The 12,824-nt window shown below is 37.2% G+C and overlaps 2 protein-coding genes across 8 annotated transcripts; one reads left to right on the top strand and one right to left on the bottom strand.

The window, feature by feature from the left end:
- Positions 1–2,845: 2,845 nt before the first annotated feature.
- On the bottom strand, positions 2,846–6,508 carry Zyx (lipoma-preferred partner zyxin). 3 transcript variants are annotated; one of them, XM_018029075.2, is made up of 6 exons: positions 5,804–6,508; positions 5,367–5,499; positions 4,677–5,160; positions 4,272–4,609; positions 3,749–4,164; positions 2,846–3,676 (listed from the first exon to the last, which is right to left on the bottom strand). In XM_018029075.2, exons 2-6 carry the CDS (start codon positions 5,493–5,495, stop codon positions 3,424–3,426), a joined length of 1,620 nt encoding a protein of 539 aa, XP_017884564.1. In that variant the 5' UTR covers positions 5,496–5,499; positions 5,804–6,508; the 3' UTR covers positions 2,846–3,423. The 3 variants fall into 3 exon arrangements, with proteins under 3 accessions (XP_017884564.1, XP_017884563.1, XP_017884565.1); XM_018029074.2 differs by having other exon boundaries at positions 4,677–5,184; positions 5,804–6,507; XM_018029076.2 differs by lacking the exon at positions 5,804–6,508 and having other exon boundaries at positions 4,677–5,184; positions 5,263–5,459.
- Positions 5,637–12,245, top strand: Mvl (solute carrier family member malvolio). 5 transcript variants are annotated; one of them, XM_026815898.1, is made up of 13 exons: positions 5,788–5,806; positions 8,433–8,493; positions 8,574–8,770; positions 8,864–8,986; positions 9,069–9,295; positions 9,423–9,561; positions 9,662–9,817; positions 9,928–10,086; positions 10,156–10,206; positions 10,271–10,653; positions 10,726–10,936; positions 11,003–11,073; positions 12,046–12,245. In XM_026815898.1, exons 3-13 carry the CDS (start codon positions 8,594–8,596, stop codon positions 12,110–12,112), a joined length of 1,764 nt encoding a protein of 587 aa, XP_026671699.1. In that variant the 5' UTR covers positions 5,788–5,806; positions 8,433–8,493; positions 8,574–8,593; the 3' UTR covers positions 12,113–12,245. The 5 variants fall into 5 exon arrangements, with proteins under 5 accessions (XP_026671701.1, XP_026671698.1, XP_026671699.1 ...); XM_026815897.1 differs by lacking the exon at positions 8,433–8,493 and having other exon boundaries at positions 5,639–5,806; XM_026815899.1 differs by lacking the exons at positions 5,788–5,806; positions 8,433–8,493 and adding an exon at positions 7,179–7,301.
- The last annotated feature ends 579 nt before the right edge of the window (positions 12,246–12,824 follow it).

Consider the following 12,824-nt stretch of genomic DNA (forward strand, 5'->3'; position numbering starts at 1 on the left):
CATTTCGAGGCTCCATAATTTGCTGAGACGAAGAAAACACATACACGTCCACGCGTTGATTTGTCCGTTATTTTCTTTCGACCAATTATCCGCGCGCAAAAAGGAAGAAATATCGAAAACGAACAAAAAAAAGAGAAAAATAGAAGATAGTCAGAAATAATAATAATTCTTGTAAGAGGAAAAAATGAAAAAAAGAGCAAAAAAGACATGTCCCGAATACCCAAGAATGAAAAGATACACAAAAAGAAAACAAAGAAAACACACACACGCATACACGAAAAAAAAAGAAGTATGTAATAATGAATTAAATAAATGTGTCGGCTGTGAGCTTCCAAGCAAATAACAATAATTAAATTATTATAATATAAAAAGGTTTAAACGGTATTCTACCTAATTGTTATAAACGTGTATGAATTTCTTTTATCTATAAACGAGAAATTTGTTATCTCATATCTCGCATATATTGTAGCTATTATTGTCTATTTAAATGACGAACGAAAAACCGGCAGAATCCGAGATGAAGGTTTTTCGTAGCGCTGTGATTGTTAGATATCGCGGCGAAACGTATTTGCGGAAGAGGAATTAAAAGATGACAGGAAGAAAGAAAGAAGCTTAAAGGGAGCGAAATATATGTGGAACGAAAGAAGTATTGAGAAGAAAGAAAATTAATTTATAGTCGAGGAATACGTAAACGAGAATACGACAAAGGCCTAGAACTCGTATTAGATTACCCGTGTCGTTAACGAAATAAAAAAGGGAAATTAATTTATTGAGAAAATAAAAAATGCAAGAGTGCCTTCTATTTGTTTTCGTGATTATATTGTTAAACATTTGTTGCGTTACGTTCCAAGAGTCTCTAATATTGTTATAAGAAAAAATACGACGTTTGAAGAATGTTGTTCCTCTATTTATTTATTAATTTAAAAGAAGAAAAAGAAGAAGAAGAAGAAGAAAAGTCTGCCCCTTCGCAGCGGTTTGAAGTGAGTACCCAAGCGAATTTTCGAAGACGCAAAGGTGTATGTTATTTTGAACGGAAAACGTGATTTACGAAAAACTAAGAAGAAGAAAGTTTAAAGCGTTTATTAATTGGGAAAACACAGGTCGTATGACCCCCGTTTTTTTCTTATCTCGTTACATTATGGTTGTACAAATGGAACTGAGAAGAACACGACGTTACAGCGTATATAATAGAATCGGAGAAATGTTAGAAAAAAGAGCAGGAAAGAATAATAAGAATGAGCAGCTAGTTTCGGCACCTATTTCTATGTATAATACACACGAAGATATCTCAGCAATATACATATATCTATAATTAATATACGCATAGATATTATACATATATGCATACACAACACACAGACAGACATATACGTATGTATAACAGAACGAAAAATATATATGAGAAACGTATACCGGAAGGTATATGAAATGCAAGTGCGATAATGAACAAATAGGTGCATAAATTTGGGTGTGTGCGAGCGCGTAACTGGGACTGGTGGCTGTGATTATAATTGCATGCGAGTTTAACAGAAATAAGGGAGTAAAAACGAAGCGAGAAAATAGAAGAAAAATACCGCAAGTTAGATGCGCGTGCAAAAGGCATATTATATGGATTCGTGTGTAAACGCATACAAAATACCTATTCGACGCATCCATAAATGAACATAATAATATAAATATTAAATTAATTATAATACATCCATAACGAGAGATAAAAGATAACACGAGTATAAAGTACGATTCTATGTTCAGTTTGGTACCGGTCTAACGAGCGAACGAATTAACACGTGTTACTTAGGGACGAACGAGATTGTTTATTTCCGATTATTGTACACGTACTAAATTTAACGTAGAGTGGTGCTGATGCGATATAAAATATGATATACATATATAAATATATGCATATACTTGGTAAAAGTATATTATAATATAAAAGAAGAGTCTATATAAGATAGGTATTAGTGGGTACGCGTAGCTAAACATAGAGGAATATAATTGATGTATATTTACGTACACACGAACACGCATAAATACGTGCGGTGTGCTTTCTATGATTGTGGATTATTCTAAGTTCACGAGCACGTGCGAAACATTCTTATCCTTCAAATAGCGCTATGTTTTATGTTCCATTAACACGTATCAAAATCTTTATTAATTCTAACATAGATAAGACTAGCGATCTTGAAATAATTTCATTTGATGATCGATTGAATACTTGTAAGGTGATGAATTTTGTACAGTACGATCTTCAGGAAAGAATTTTTTTTCGTCTTTAGCTTTCCGTATCGATAAGATATATTCTAATAGCGATAGTCTATCACAAGTCGCGTTGATTGAATCGTCGAAAAGCCGACGTATACATTCCACAATCTATATAAAGCATACCTCTTCAAACACGAAAATTGATGTACTAAGAAAAGAAGATAAAAACATAAATTATATATGAGTGACATGTAGATTGTACGACGAAAGAAGGCTATCCGAGTACTCGATGATAATAAAAGAGGAATATATTAAATATAAGAGATGCATATATTTAAAAAGAAAAACGACAAAATAATAAAGATACCCGCGCATGAAACATTACATAGATGGAAGAGGAGCCATAGAAGGAAAATATAGATTAAAATAAGTGTGAATCTCTCCTGCAAGTATATAATAACAATAATAATAACAAGGATAATAATAATAATAATAATAATAATAATAAAATCTCATCGAGGAGATACAAAATATAAAATGCTCCAGTACCCACGTGCACATCGTATTTGTTAACTTACCTTTCTCTAGTTTGGTTTTGCTTCTTTTCGAATTATTTCTAAACAAAGGAAAATAAGTACGCTCGTTCCTTTTAAATGCATTAGGTAGTTTATTCGATACTCGATTTATTTAGTCTTTTCGTTCGCTAAGTAGATAATATATATGTATAATTTAAGGTATCTGCACTAATACGCTGTATAATGCTATTAACTCTATCGTATCACATGATTTGTCGTAAAGCGGAAATCTAAATACATAACGGGTTCGATACATCTCGGAGTATAACATTTTACTTTTATATATTTAGATCAGTAGGAGAGCACAATCAACTGAACGGTTTTCATTTCTACAGTTATTGACGTAACGTAGACGCTTCTTTTTAACGCTAGGAACACCTTGAATACATGACGATTAGCGCCATTCATTCTTATATGTGTCACTCTAATTTTGCCGGTCCGTTTAACAATCATTTTTTCAGTTCGACTCTTGGCAGTTTGCAGGCAGTAACATTAATTCGGTCATTTTTCTTCGAACGTATTACAGGCTCATCGTCGAAACGAACGTATATTATTGTATTATTGAAAGATACAAAAGAAATTTTCTGTATTGTAAAGTCGATAGAAATCTTTAAAAACGGCTAGAAACATTAAAAATTTTTATTGTTTACAACTCTGTCGTCATGTGAGATGTCAGTGCTTGCACGCGCGTCGCGTTACAGCTTTTGCATAGAACGTGATCGTCCAAAGGATAGCAACCGCGTCCTTCGGAATCCGAAGATAAAACCAAGCCGCAGTCTTCGCATTTGTAACACTGGATATGAAAGCTACGATCCAACGCGACGACACGCACCGTTTCGTCTTGTCCCGGCTCCGGCATGATCGGTAACTTGCAAACGCAGCAACGCGGTGCAAACTTCCTATGGAAAAATATAAATTGTTTCGGTGACCGCTGAAACTTACGGATAAATTAAGGGAGGTCGGGCACTCACTTGTGGAAACACTGTATACAGTGGATCTGGTTCGTGGCGTCCACCGTAAACGGTATCCCGTCCAAACTTTGACCACAGACCACGCACGTGAAGCAGGACGGATGATACGGCTTTCCAGTAGCTCTTAATATCCTGTCGAGTATCGGTCTGGTGCAGACGCAGCATTTCTCCAACGTGTTCAAGTAATCTTCCTCGCAGTACGGTTTACTCTCCAACGAGTAGAACGGTTTACCCTGCAGATTGACCTTGCAAACGTAACAGCAAAAACAGTCGATGTGGAATACTTTGTCCATGGCCGAGCAACCAGTGCCTTCACCCTCGACTTTGCGACCGCATTGCGCGCAGATACCGTATATGTCGCTTTCCTCGGAATTATCTTCCATCCCTTGGACCAACAGATCGGTGAGAACATCCACCTAGCAATCAAGTAAAATTTTCAACGAGATCCCTTCGACGATCGTCGGCTCTTTAACCCTTCCCAGGTGAAAGAGTTAACGAAAAATATGATACGTGCTACGCGTACCTCTTTAACGGGCGATACTTTTCCTTGAGGCTGCGTGGACGTAGCCGATCCGTAACCGGAGTACATCGAGTAATTGCAGGACAACTGTGACGGTGGTCTAGGATTGATCGGCTCATATATAGATTCATAGGTGGAACTGGACTGCGAACTTGGGCCATAAATGTCGTTTGGATAACTGTCGGATGGAAAATCAGTTTGATAAGTGGCACGTCTCAACTCGCTGTAACTGGACGACACGGGACTCGGCGGAGGCGGTAATTCCTCCGGTGGCGGCGGAAACGAACTACCCGGAACACAAGGCACATACTCCGACGGTTCCGGCGGTGGCGGTAAATCATCTGCAATACAATCGAATCATACATTTCGTTCGGTATCGATCGCGAGATCGTCGACACAATTCTTTACCATTATTATGTGAAGACGGAATGTTGCAATAGGTGTTCTCCGGTTTAGAATTCCATTGAATATTGCTGTAGATAATGTCTTTCTCAGTTTTTGGCGGTTTATTCGCAGACATAGACATGGGTAGATCTATGTTGCTGTATACGACACTCTTCGGCGATCGTAAATGATCATCGACCGGAACTTGCGGGGCAGGCATGTTCCCCACGTTCGAGTAGTAGTTCTTTTCTTCGTACCCGTATTTCGGTTCGTACTTCTCATCAGAGGATTGCGTGTGCACGTAAAAATTCTCGTTATTCCGTTGGCTTTTGTTAGGAACGTCTTTCCCATTTTCGTTCGAGGGCGAGGTCAACAACGAGAAATCGTTTTTCTCTATGTTCAATGGCACGTACGACGACGGAGAATTCGCGTAAAAATTCGACGATTTCTCGTTCGTTTGCGCGGAGTTATTAAGCAGTACAGTGCTGTACGATGGCACAGTGGCAGCCTTCACAGTATAACTTTGCGGTATCTACAAACAAACATTATCCCAGATCAGGTTTCTTCTCAAGCTTAATTTTAGAAGAAGCTTTTCGGGAAGCTTCGTTACCATTTAACGTGTTCCCATTTGTAAGGAAGGAACAGTCATAGACAGAACAGATTTAAAATGTTAGTGGCTTCAACATTCGTTCGTATGCTTTCGCGTTCGCTTACCTGTGGCTGCTTTTTTGGTTTCGGAGGAACAGCTGGTCCCACTTTCTTCCCAGGTTTAACAGTCTTGACACCGTCCCCATGGTTAATCTGCAGGTTTGCAATTTGTTGTTCCAAATTACCGTTCGACATTTCTCTGAAAGCATTATAATAAAGCAAACGTGCACCATTTAAAATGATTCGCTCGTATATATATATATCTGTCNATATATATATATATATTTTTTTTTGTAAAAAATGTGTAAGGGATCGTATCTACAGATAAAAAATATAGAAGGGTATTCAAAACTTGTGCGATAAACAGAGCGTTAATCACGTAAAGTGTTATCGCGAGCAAATTATCATCAGTTCAAGTTTATTTGTTCGTCAAGGTGTAATTGCTACGTGTTTGTACTATATTAAAATGGAGTCGATACCATTGAAAAAGTCTTTCAATTCACCTGGTAAGTCGTCAAAATCTTTCTCACACTCTCGGTAAAACCGTCCCGTCCACTTTTCCACACGTTCCACGGAAAATCTTGTGACTACACCGAGGTCCCGCCTATATCCTCGTCACCGTGTGGTAAAATCGTGACACAGAATTGAATGGCTGACTCATAAATTCCCTTATCTCATAACGTGAAATTCCTTTACGGTGAGTTTTCGGGCTCGACCGTGGCCCTTTCCCACTCTATGGCATTGCATTCGACCAATAATTTAAAAAACTACTACTGTAGATAAAAAACGGAGAGAGGTTTAGGCATCAAGTTAAAATATGCTGCGAAACAATCGCATACGGGAGCACTTTCAGGTATTTACTATCTACCACGAACGCGAACGAGTTTCGAATCTCTGTAGATCAGTAGTAAATACCACGAAACAGAAACGTTATTTTCACCACGGAAGAATGTCGATCGTCGCCTACACCTCCATTATTCGTCCAAAAAATATGTGTGCTGTGGGTGAAGATAAAGCATACACAGACACACGCATTATAGCGTGAATTACATTGGTGTTGCTCGCCATTATTGTGCTCTGTTATGTATAGTATAGTATTCAATCTTGCATACGTGTATGCTGCATATACGTACATACAAGAATATTTCAATTGTTTTCGTGTCTTACTTATGAGTTATTACTTACGAACATCGACTCTTCTTCTGAGAACATCTGAGGTGATTCAAGGTTTTGAAGTTCACCTTCCTCCATTAATTACGGAACGTTAACATACGTTCGAAATAAATCCTTCTCCTGTCATTGCAAACCCATATTCATAAAAGTCACTTATCTTTATATTACTATTTACGGGATAACATAAATTTCATGGTCAATTTTTTTCCGCACAGTAACTTCTTAGCTCGTGGCTTTCTTTCTGAGGAGACAGTTAAAACTAATTATCGTAATTGCAGATAATTGATCGTAAAAATAGTTGAACTAAATACTCCAGTCTCGATTTTTTATTTATAATTTCATTGTTATAAGGAAACAGATAGGGTTTCTCCCAGAGAGCATATTCTTTAACATTTTCATCATCTTATGTTTGAGTATTCCCCAAGAATTTTTTCACCGTAACATTTTCCTGAAGAAACGCATACGTATAATTTCCACAATTTTCCCTGTTTATTTAAAAGTTATCTGAATATACTTATAATGATGGATGGACGCATTAGTCGGATTACGCGCGTTTATTAATGAATTTAAAAGATGAATCATTGAGATTTACTATTCCCGTGATTGGAATTATAGATTAGATTCCGCGATTCCCCTATGCGTTTGTACTTCATTTCATTTTAATTTCATTACTCTTATTTACAATTACTCGTTATACAATTTTAGGTAGGGAATAGAAAACTTCTATTAAATCATCTTTAATCAACTGTACTCGGTTTTCCTCTTTCACGCGGGGCTTACCAGAATGATTCACTCGTAGGCAACTAGTAAAGCGCCATACATTAGCGAGTAAGCGCCATACATTATGATGGGACAATTGTTATCTTAATAATGCTTGCGTATGCACAAAGTTCGTTTATCCTTAAATTAGATTACACAATCCCCTGCTTATTGATTATATCATGTATACTATCATTATTTCAGTCTACTTCACTACAACCAACGCGGTATCTAACGCAAATAAAAATATTTTATTTCATATTCTCAGTAATTAAATATTAACCCTCGATACTGAACCGGATCCGTTGTCACGATAAGCACAGTTCTATTATCGCGAGAAAACACGATCCACTTTGTAATAAAGTCGTCCGAAAACAAGTAAAAAATAACATGCTTTATCTAATCGTAATCGATCAGTGTCCGATATTATGGTACGTGTAGATCTGCAGGAAATCATTTTTATCACTATCGATATATTTTCAGTTGCAAAAGATTAAGAAACTATTTCGTCGTAGGCCGGTATTCAGAGTTGTTGCTTATTCTTAAGATCTTCTTAAGAATTTGTTATCCCTGTCTATCCTATATTTCCAGTCCCTGTCTTGTACAGGGAACAGGGACTTAGGCAAATGCTTAAGACGATCTTAAAAATATGCAATAACTCTGAATACCGGCCATAGTAATATAATTTAGAGCTGAAATAGCAAATGCTGATGTGCATCTTCTTTCGAGTGATTATAATTTCTTAGAAGTTTCGTGGGTCGATTTGTCTTATAGATAAATTAACGGGATGCCCAGTGACGTGTTGCATGGCTATATTTTGTAATTTATTCATTCTGCCTGATCCACGTGCCCTTGCATGAATTCTACAACGATGAATCCCCGCCACGCCACATGTTTGATAATGTGCGTATCTTTTGATCAGAGAGAGGGTTGACTGAGAGGAGAGTGGAGAGGATAGTTAGTGGCCGTAGTGGCCAAGTGGCTGTACGTATACTACGTATTCGTACTCTAGTTCACTTTAGTCCATACTTTACACCCTCGCAGTCACCTAAATACAGTCGTGCGTTGTGTCAGTTTATTTCTACTGCTCGTTGTTATCACTTGTTTTTAAATACATTATGTATTTTATTTAATGAATACGAGTTCGCGAACCTCTTTTGTTTTTTATGGTAAAGTAAAACAGTACAATTTTATTATCAGTATCCACGAATCTCATTGATTGTCACAATCTCAACCTCAGTGATTTAATTAACAAAGCCAGGTTTGTGAAACTGTTCTTGCTGTTGTTAAACATACATGTTCGTCCACGTAGAACGAAGTTTAGTAAATTCTCGTTTTCAGACTCATTCTATCGATACACCATGCCGAGCAGTTACAATATCAAATCTAACAGTGATTCAACGATCACAACAGTGTCTAACCAAAGTGGCCCGGAAACACAAAATAACGAGGTTTTCGGTGAAAACACTCGCTTGACGCATAATAGCAATCAGGCCTACTTTGCCGATGAAAAGATTCATGTACCAGAGACGAGTAACGTAAGTAAACAGGCATCTGTGGAATTCAGTGAGAGTTGAGTTCTGAATCATTTAATTTGTCGTTATAAATCATTTTTCGCTCGATCGTTTCAGGATTTTTTTAGTTTAAGGAAATTATGGGCTTTCACAGGTCCAGGATTCTTAATGTCTATAGCTTATTTAGATCCTGGAAATATAGAATCCGATTTGCAGTCCGGTGTAACTGCTAAATATAAGGTTGATTTTCATTTGTTTTATTCCGTTTACTCTATTTCCGTTTCGCTCCGTTCTTAATTTACTCGTTCGTTTCTTTTATTAGTTATTATGGGTATTATTAAGTGCAACAGTACTCGGCCTTATTATGCAAAGACTGAGTGCAAGACTCGGTGTAGTAACCGGTTTGCATTTGGCTGAAATGTGTTATAGACAATACAAGATAGTACCAAGAATGATTTTATGGATAATGATAGAAGTGGCCATTATTGGTAGCGACATGCAAGAAGTGATAGGAACAGCTATAGCCTTGTCTTTACTGACGAACAATGCGTAAGAATATACTTTTCTTATTCTTTCCTCATTTGTCCCGAATACCATTCGTTTCATTCCGTCGTATCGTTTTTCATTTAGAGTATTCTAATCGTTCGTGATGTAACGCTATAACTTGAATCTTCAGGATACCTGTATGGGGTGGTGTACTTATCACAGTGTTTGACACGTTTACATTTTTATTGTTGGACAAATACGGCCTGAGAAAATTAGAGTTCTTCTTCGGATTTCTTATCACCGTGATGGCAGTCACGTTTGGTTACGAGGTTTGAATTTTTAGCGAACAATCTTAACGACTTGTACACATAAAAATGAAATGAAAAATAGTTAACGGAGGATACACATATATATATATTTTTATTTCAGTACATTATATCTGCTCCTCCTCAAGGTGAAGTGATGAGCGGAATGTTCATACCTTGGTACAACAATTACGATAAAACTATGTTGCTACAGGCCGTAGGGATTGTCGGTGCGGTTATAATGCCGCATAACTTATACCTTCACAGTGCTCTTGTTAAAGTAAGGAAAGAACAAAGAGTTTAAGTAATCTTTTATCAAGTAGGCATTTCGGTCAATTTTAAATATTCGCTGCGCGTCGTATGAATGGTGAAACGTATCGGGATTTTCAGTCCAGGGACATCGACCGCAAAGAATCGAAGAAAGTTAGCGAAGCGAACATGTATTACTTTGTCGAGGCTTGCATAGCTCTTTTGGTGTCTTTCGTAATTAACGTATTCGTCGTCGCGGTGTTCGCCCACGGCCTATATCAAAAGACAAATAAGGACGTTGTAAGTACCATGGAGAAAAATTCTATTCATGATAATATAGTCGATATTACAATTTGTTGCCGTTTTCAGTATGATGTTTGCGAAGCTAATAATTACACGCTAGGAATGAATACGTTCCCTGTAAGTAAATGAAGAAATCATATTTATTCGATAAGACGATTACCATTTCAATTCTCGATTGTAGAGAGACAACGAAACTGTTTCAATGGATCTCAACAAAGGCGGGATATTTCTCGGTTGCGCTTTTGGCGCGGCCGCGATGTACATTTGGGCCGTCGGTATCTTTGCCGCCGGTCAGTCTTCCACAATGACCGGAACGTACGCTGGTCAGTTCGCTATGGAGGGTTTCCTGAACCTTCAATGGGCTCGTTGGAAGCGAGTCCTCTTCACGCGAACTATCGCCATCGTTCCGACCTTCTTCGTCGCGTTCTACAGCGACATAAACAACTTGACCGGGATGAACGACATCCTGAACGCTATCATGACTCTCCAATTACCGTTCGCGACTTTGCCAACGATAGCGTTCACCAGCAGCAGTCAAATAATGGGTGACTTCCGCAATGGACTGCAAGTCTCTTCATTTGCTCTGGTATATCGCTTCTACTAATGATTTTTTAACACACGACCATTCGATTTCAGAACGAATAAAATTGTCGCCACGTTGTTGTCCGCTGCTGTGATAAGCATTAATATATATTTCGTGATAAATACCGTTAAAGAAGACTTGCCACATCACTGGGCAGTGCTACTCGCCATCTCCATATATTCTATTTTATACCTTTTATTCTGCCTTTACCTAACGATTCACATGGCTGTGAGCATGGGTGCAACTTGGCTTGGCGAACATTGGGTGCGTATCAATCGAGTACCAACGATATCGAACACTGACACTAATCATTATCAACTGTTGTTACAGTTCGTAAGACACTATATCGGAGTTCCTGTAAGTACGACACTTGGTTTGTCGAACCCTGCAATATACGCGAGGTAAGAACAGCGAGTATCAGTTTGAACGTACCGTCGTATCTAATAACTTGTGCAAAATGTCCTCCATTCCCAATAATCCCCTACAATTAAACACGTAACGTCATGTGACGAAAATATTACTCTTTTAAACATATATGTTTTGTAATGGAATAATCTGCATAATATCAAACAACAGCCTTGCCTACATAATAAGTAACAAATAAGTAATAGCTTTTGTTCAATTACACACGTAACATCAACCAAGGAAAGTGTGTTGTATGCGTGCGATCATCACGATGTTAACGCTCGGCAATTTTTTCGAATGGAAACTACAAGATATTTAAGGGAAATGTTTGTTAGATTTAATATTACTACAGTTTAAGTACGGGCATCGTATTTAATCGAATCGAACTGTTCCTTTCTTATCCATAGCTTTTTCGGTATGTCAGAAACATCGTTAAACAAATAAGTTCGACGGCCCTATTCATCTACAAGCTTCCAGGCTGTACGTACGAATGTAACTGCTGCAAACTGCGCTCGTGTACTCATATCTCTTCTGAAATTACACTTTCCCGATATACAATCGTTTTCTACAAGTGCTATCAAATAGAATTTTCTAATAAACGAATATCTAGTTCGGGATAAAAACTGAGAATAATCTAGATAAGCATCTTCGTTTCTCTCTTTTCTTTTTCTTTTTATTTGTTACTTATTCTATGTTTAATTTACGGATCCTGCTCGTTATCACTTTTCGTTAACAATACACTTTGCACTAACTTGGAGTGTCATTGCATGCACGTTTTCACGGTTCAAAGATGATGAGCTTGCCACGTTAATTGGACTTTTTTCTAAATTCTATTCAAGAAAAGGTACAATTTCTATGGGAAACTTCCTTTACGAACGTTTGACTTTGACTCTTTTCACACGCTATCACAATTACGGTCCTGTGGTGTTTCGCGCAACGTTGTTATGTTAATTCGTTTGACGTTTCAGGACTAATTCGGCATTTAACATCCAAGAAAATGATTTACAATTTACAACGATATCGGGTTCTAGGTAAACGATGGTAATAACTCGGAATACTCATCGTTCGCGGTTAGATTTATTATCATAAGGAAAAACTGTACTTGTTTGCAATTGTACATAAACATATCTTATTGTAAAATAAATGTTGATTTAGTTTTCTAAATATATTCAGGTATCGTTCTAATTATCTTTTATCACTATGTTCACATGTAATACTTGCTTTATTCATGCTTCATCTTTCACAAAAATATCTTGATTCAGATAAATGTAATTCGTATTGTTTTGTACGCATAAAGTCGAGTACGCAATTAGATTGATATCGATGGATGCGAAATGGCGTAAAATAGTTCGCGTGGCTTATAAATATTGTCTCTTCGTCTCAAGGAAGGAAACGTGTAATCAACGTTTGCGTTGTAACTTAATTTGGTATGACTAGACAACATATTTGTCACGTTATATGGCAGACTCTCAGGCTTAAGATTACTAGATTCAGTTTTCCGAATTTAAAAAGAACGTGGAATCATAAGAAATGGCACATATTGTAAAGTCACAACTAAAATACATATATAGATAATAAATTATACCAGCCCTGAGTCATGCTACACAGTAAATACAAATGTTCCAGTTTGTTTTCTTTGTTGTGTTTGTTTCTTTTGTTATTTAGAATACAAATTTAACTTGGAACTTGAACGTTTAAGGATGTATTGGCTATACAGTCAATCCCAAAAGTTTATGCACTTTAGAAA

This window comes from Ceratina calcarata, unplaced genomic scaffold, assembly GCF_001652005.2.
Source record: "Ceratina calcarata isolate Rehan_Ccalc_2016 unplaced genomic scaffold, ASM165200v1 scaffold48.2, whole genome shotgun sequence".
Classification (NCBI taxonomy): Eukaryota; Metazoa; Arthropoda; class Insecta; order Hymenoptera; family Apidae; genus Ceratina; species Ceratina calcarata.

Excerpts from the sequence above, each read along its gene's own strand:
- Zyx (XM_018029074.2), bottom strand. The coding sequence starts at position 5,495 with ATGTCGAACGGTAATTTGGAACAACAAATTGCAAACCTGCAGATTAAC. Across the intron at positions 5,185-5,366 it reads AACCAAAAAAGCAGCCACAG|ATACCGCAAAGTTATACTGT; the intron begins GTAAGCGAACGC and ends GTTTGTTTGTAG. Across the intron at positions 4,610-4,676 it reads TCCGTCTTCACATAATAATG|ATGATTTACCGCCACCGCCG; the intron begins GTAAAGAATTGT and ends ATTGTATTGCAG.
- Mvl (XM_026815897.1), top strand. The coding sequence starts at position 5,767 with ATGGAGTCGATACCATTGAAAAAGTCTTTCAATTCACCTG. Across the intron at positions 9,562-9,661 it reads CAGTCACGTTTGGTTACGAG|TACATTATATCTGCTCCTCC; the intron begins GTTTGAATTTTT and ends TTTTTATTTCAG. Across the intron at positions 11,074-12,045 it reads AACCCTGCAATATACGCGAG|GACTAATTCGGCATTTAACA; the intron begins GTAAGAACAGCG and ends TTGACGTTTCAG.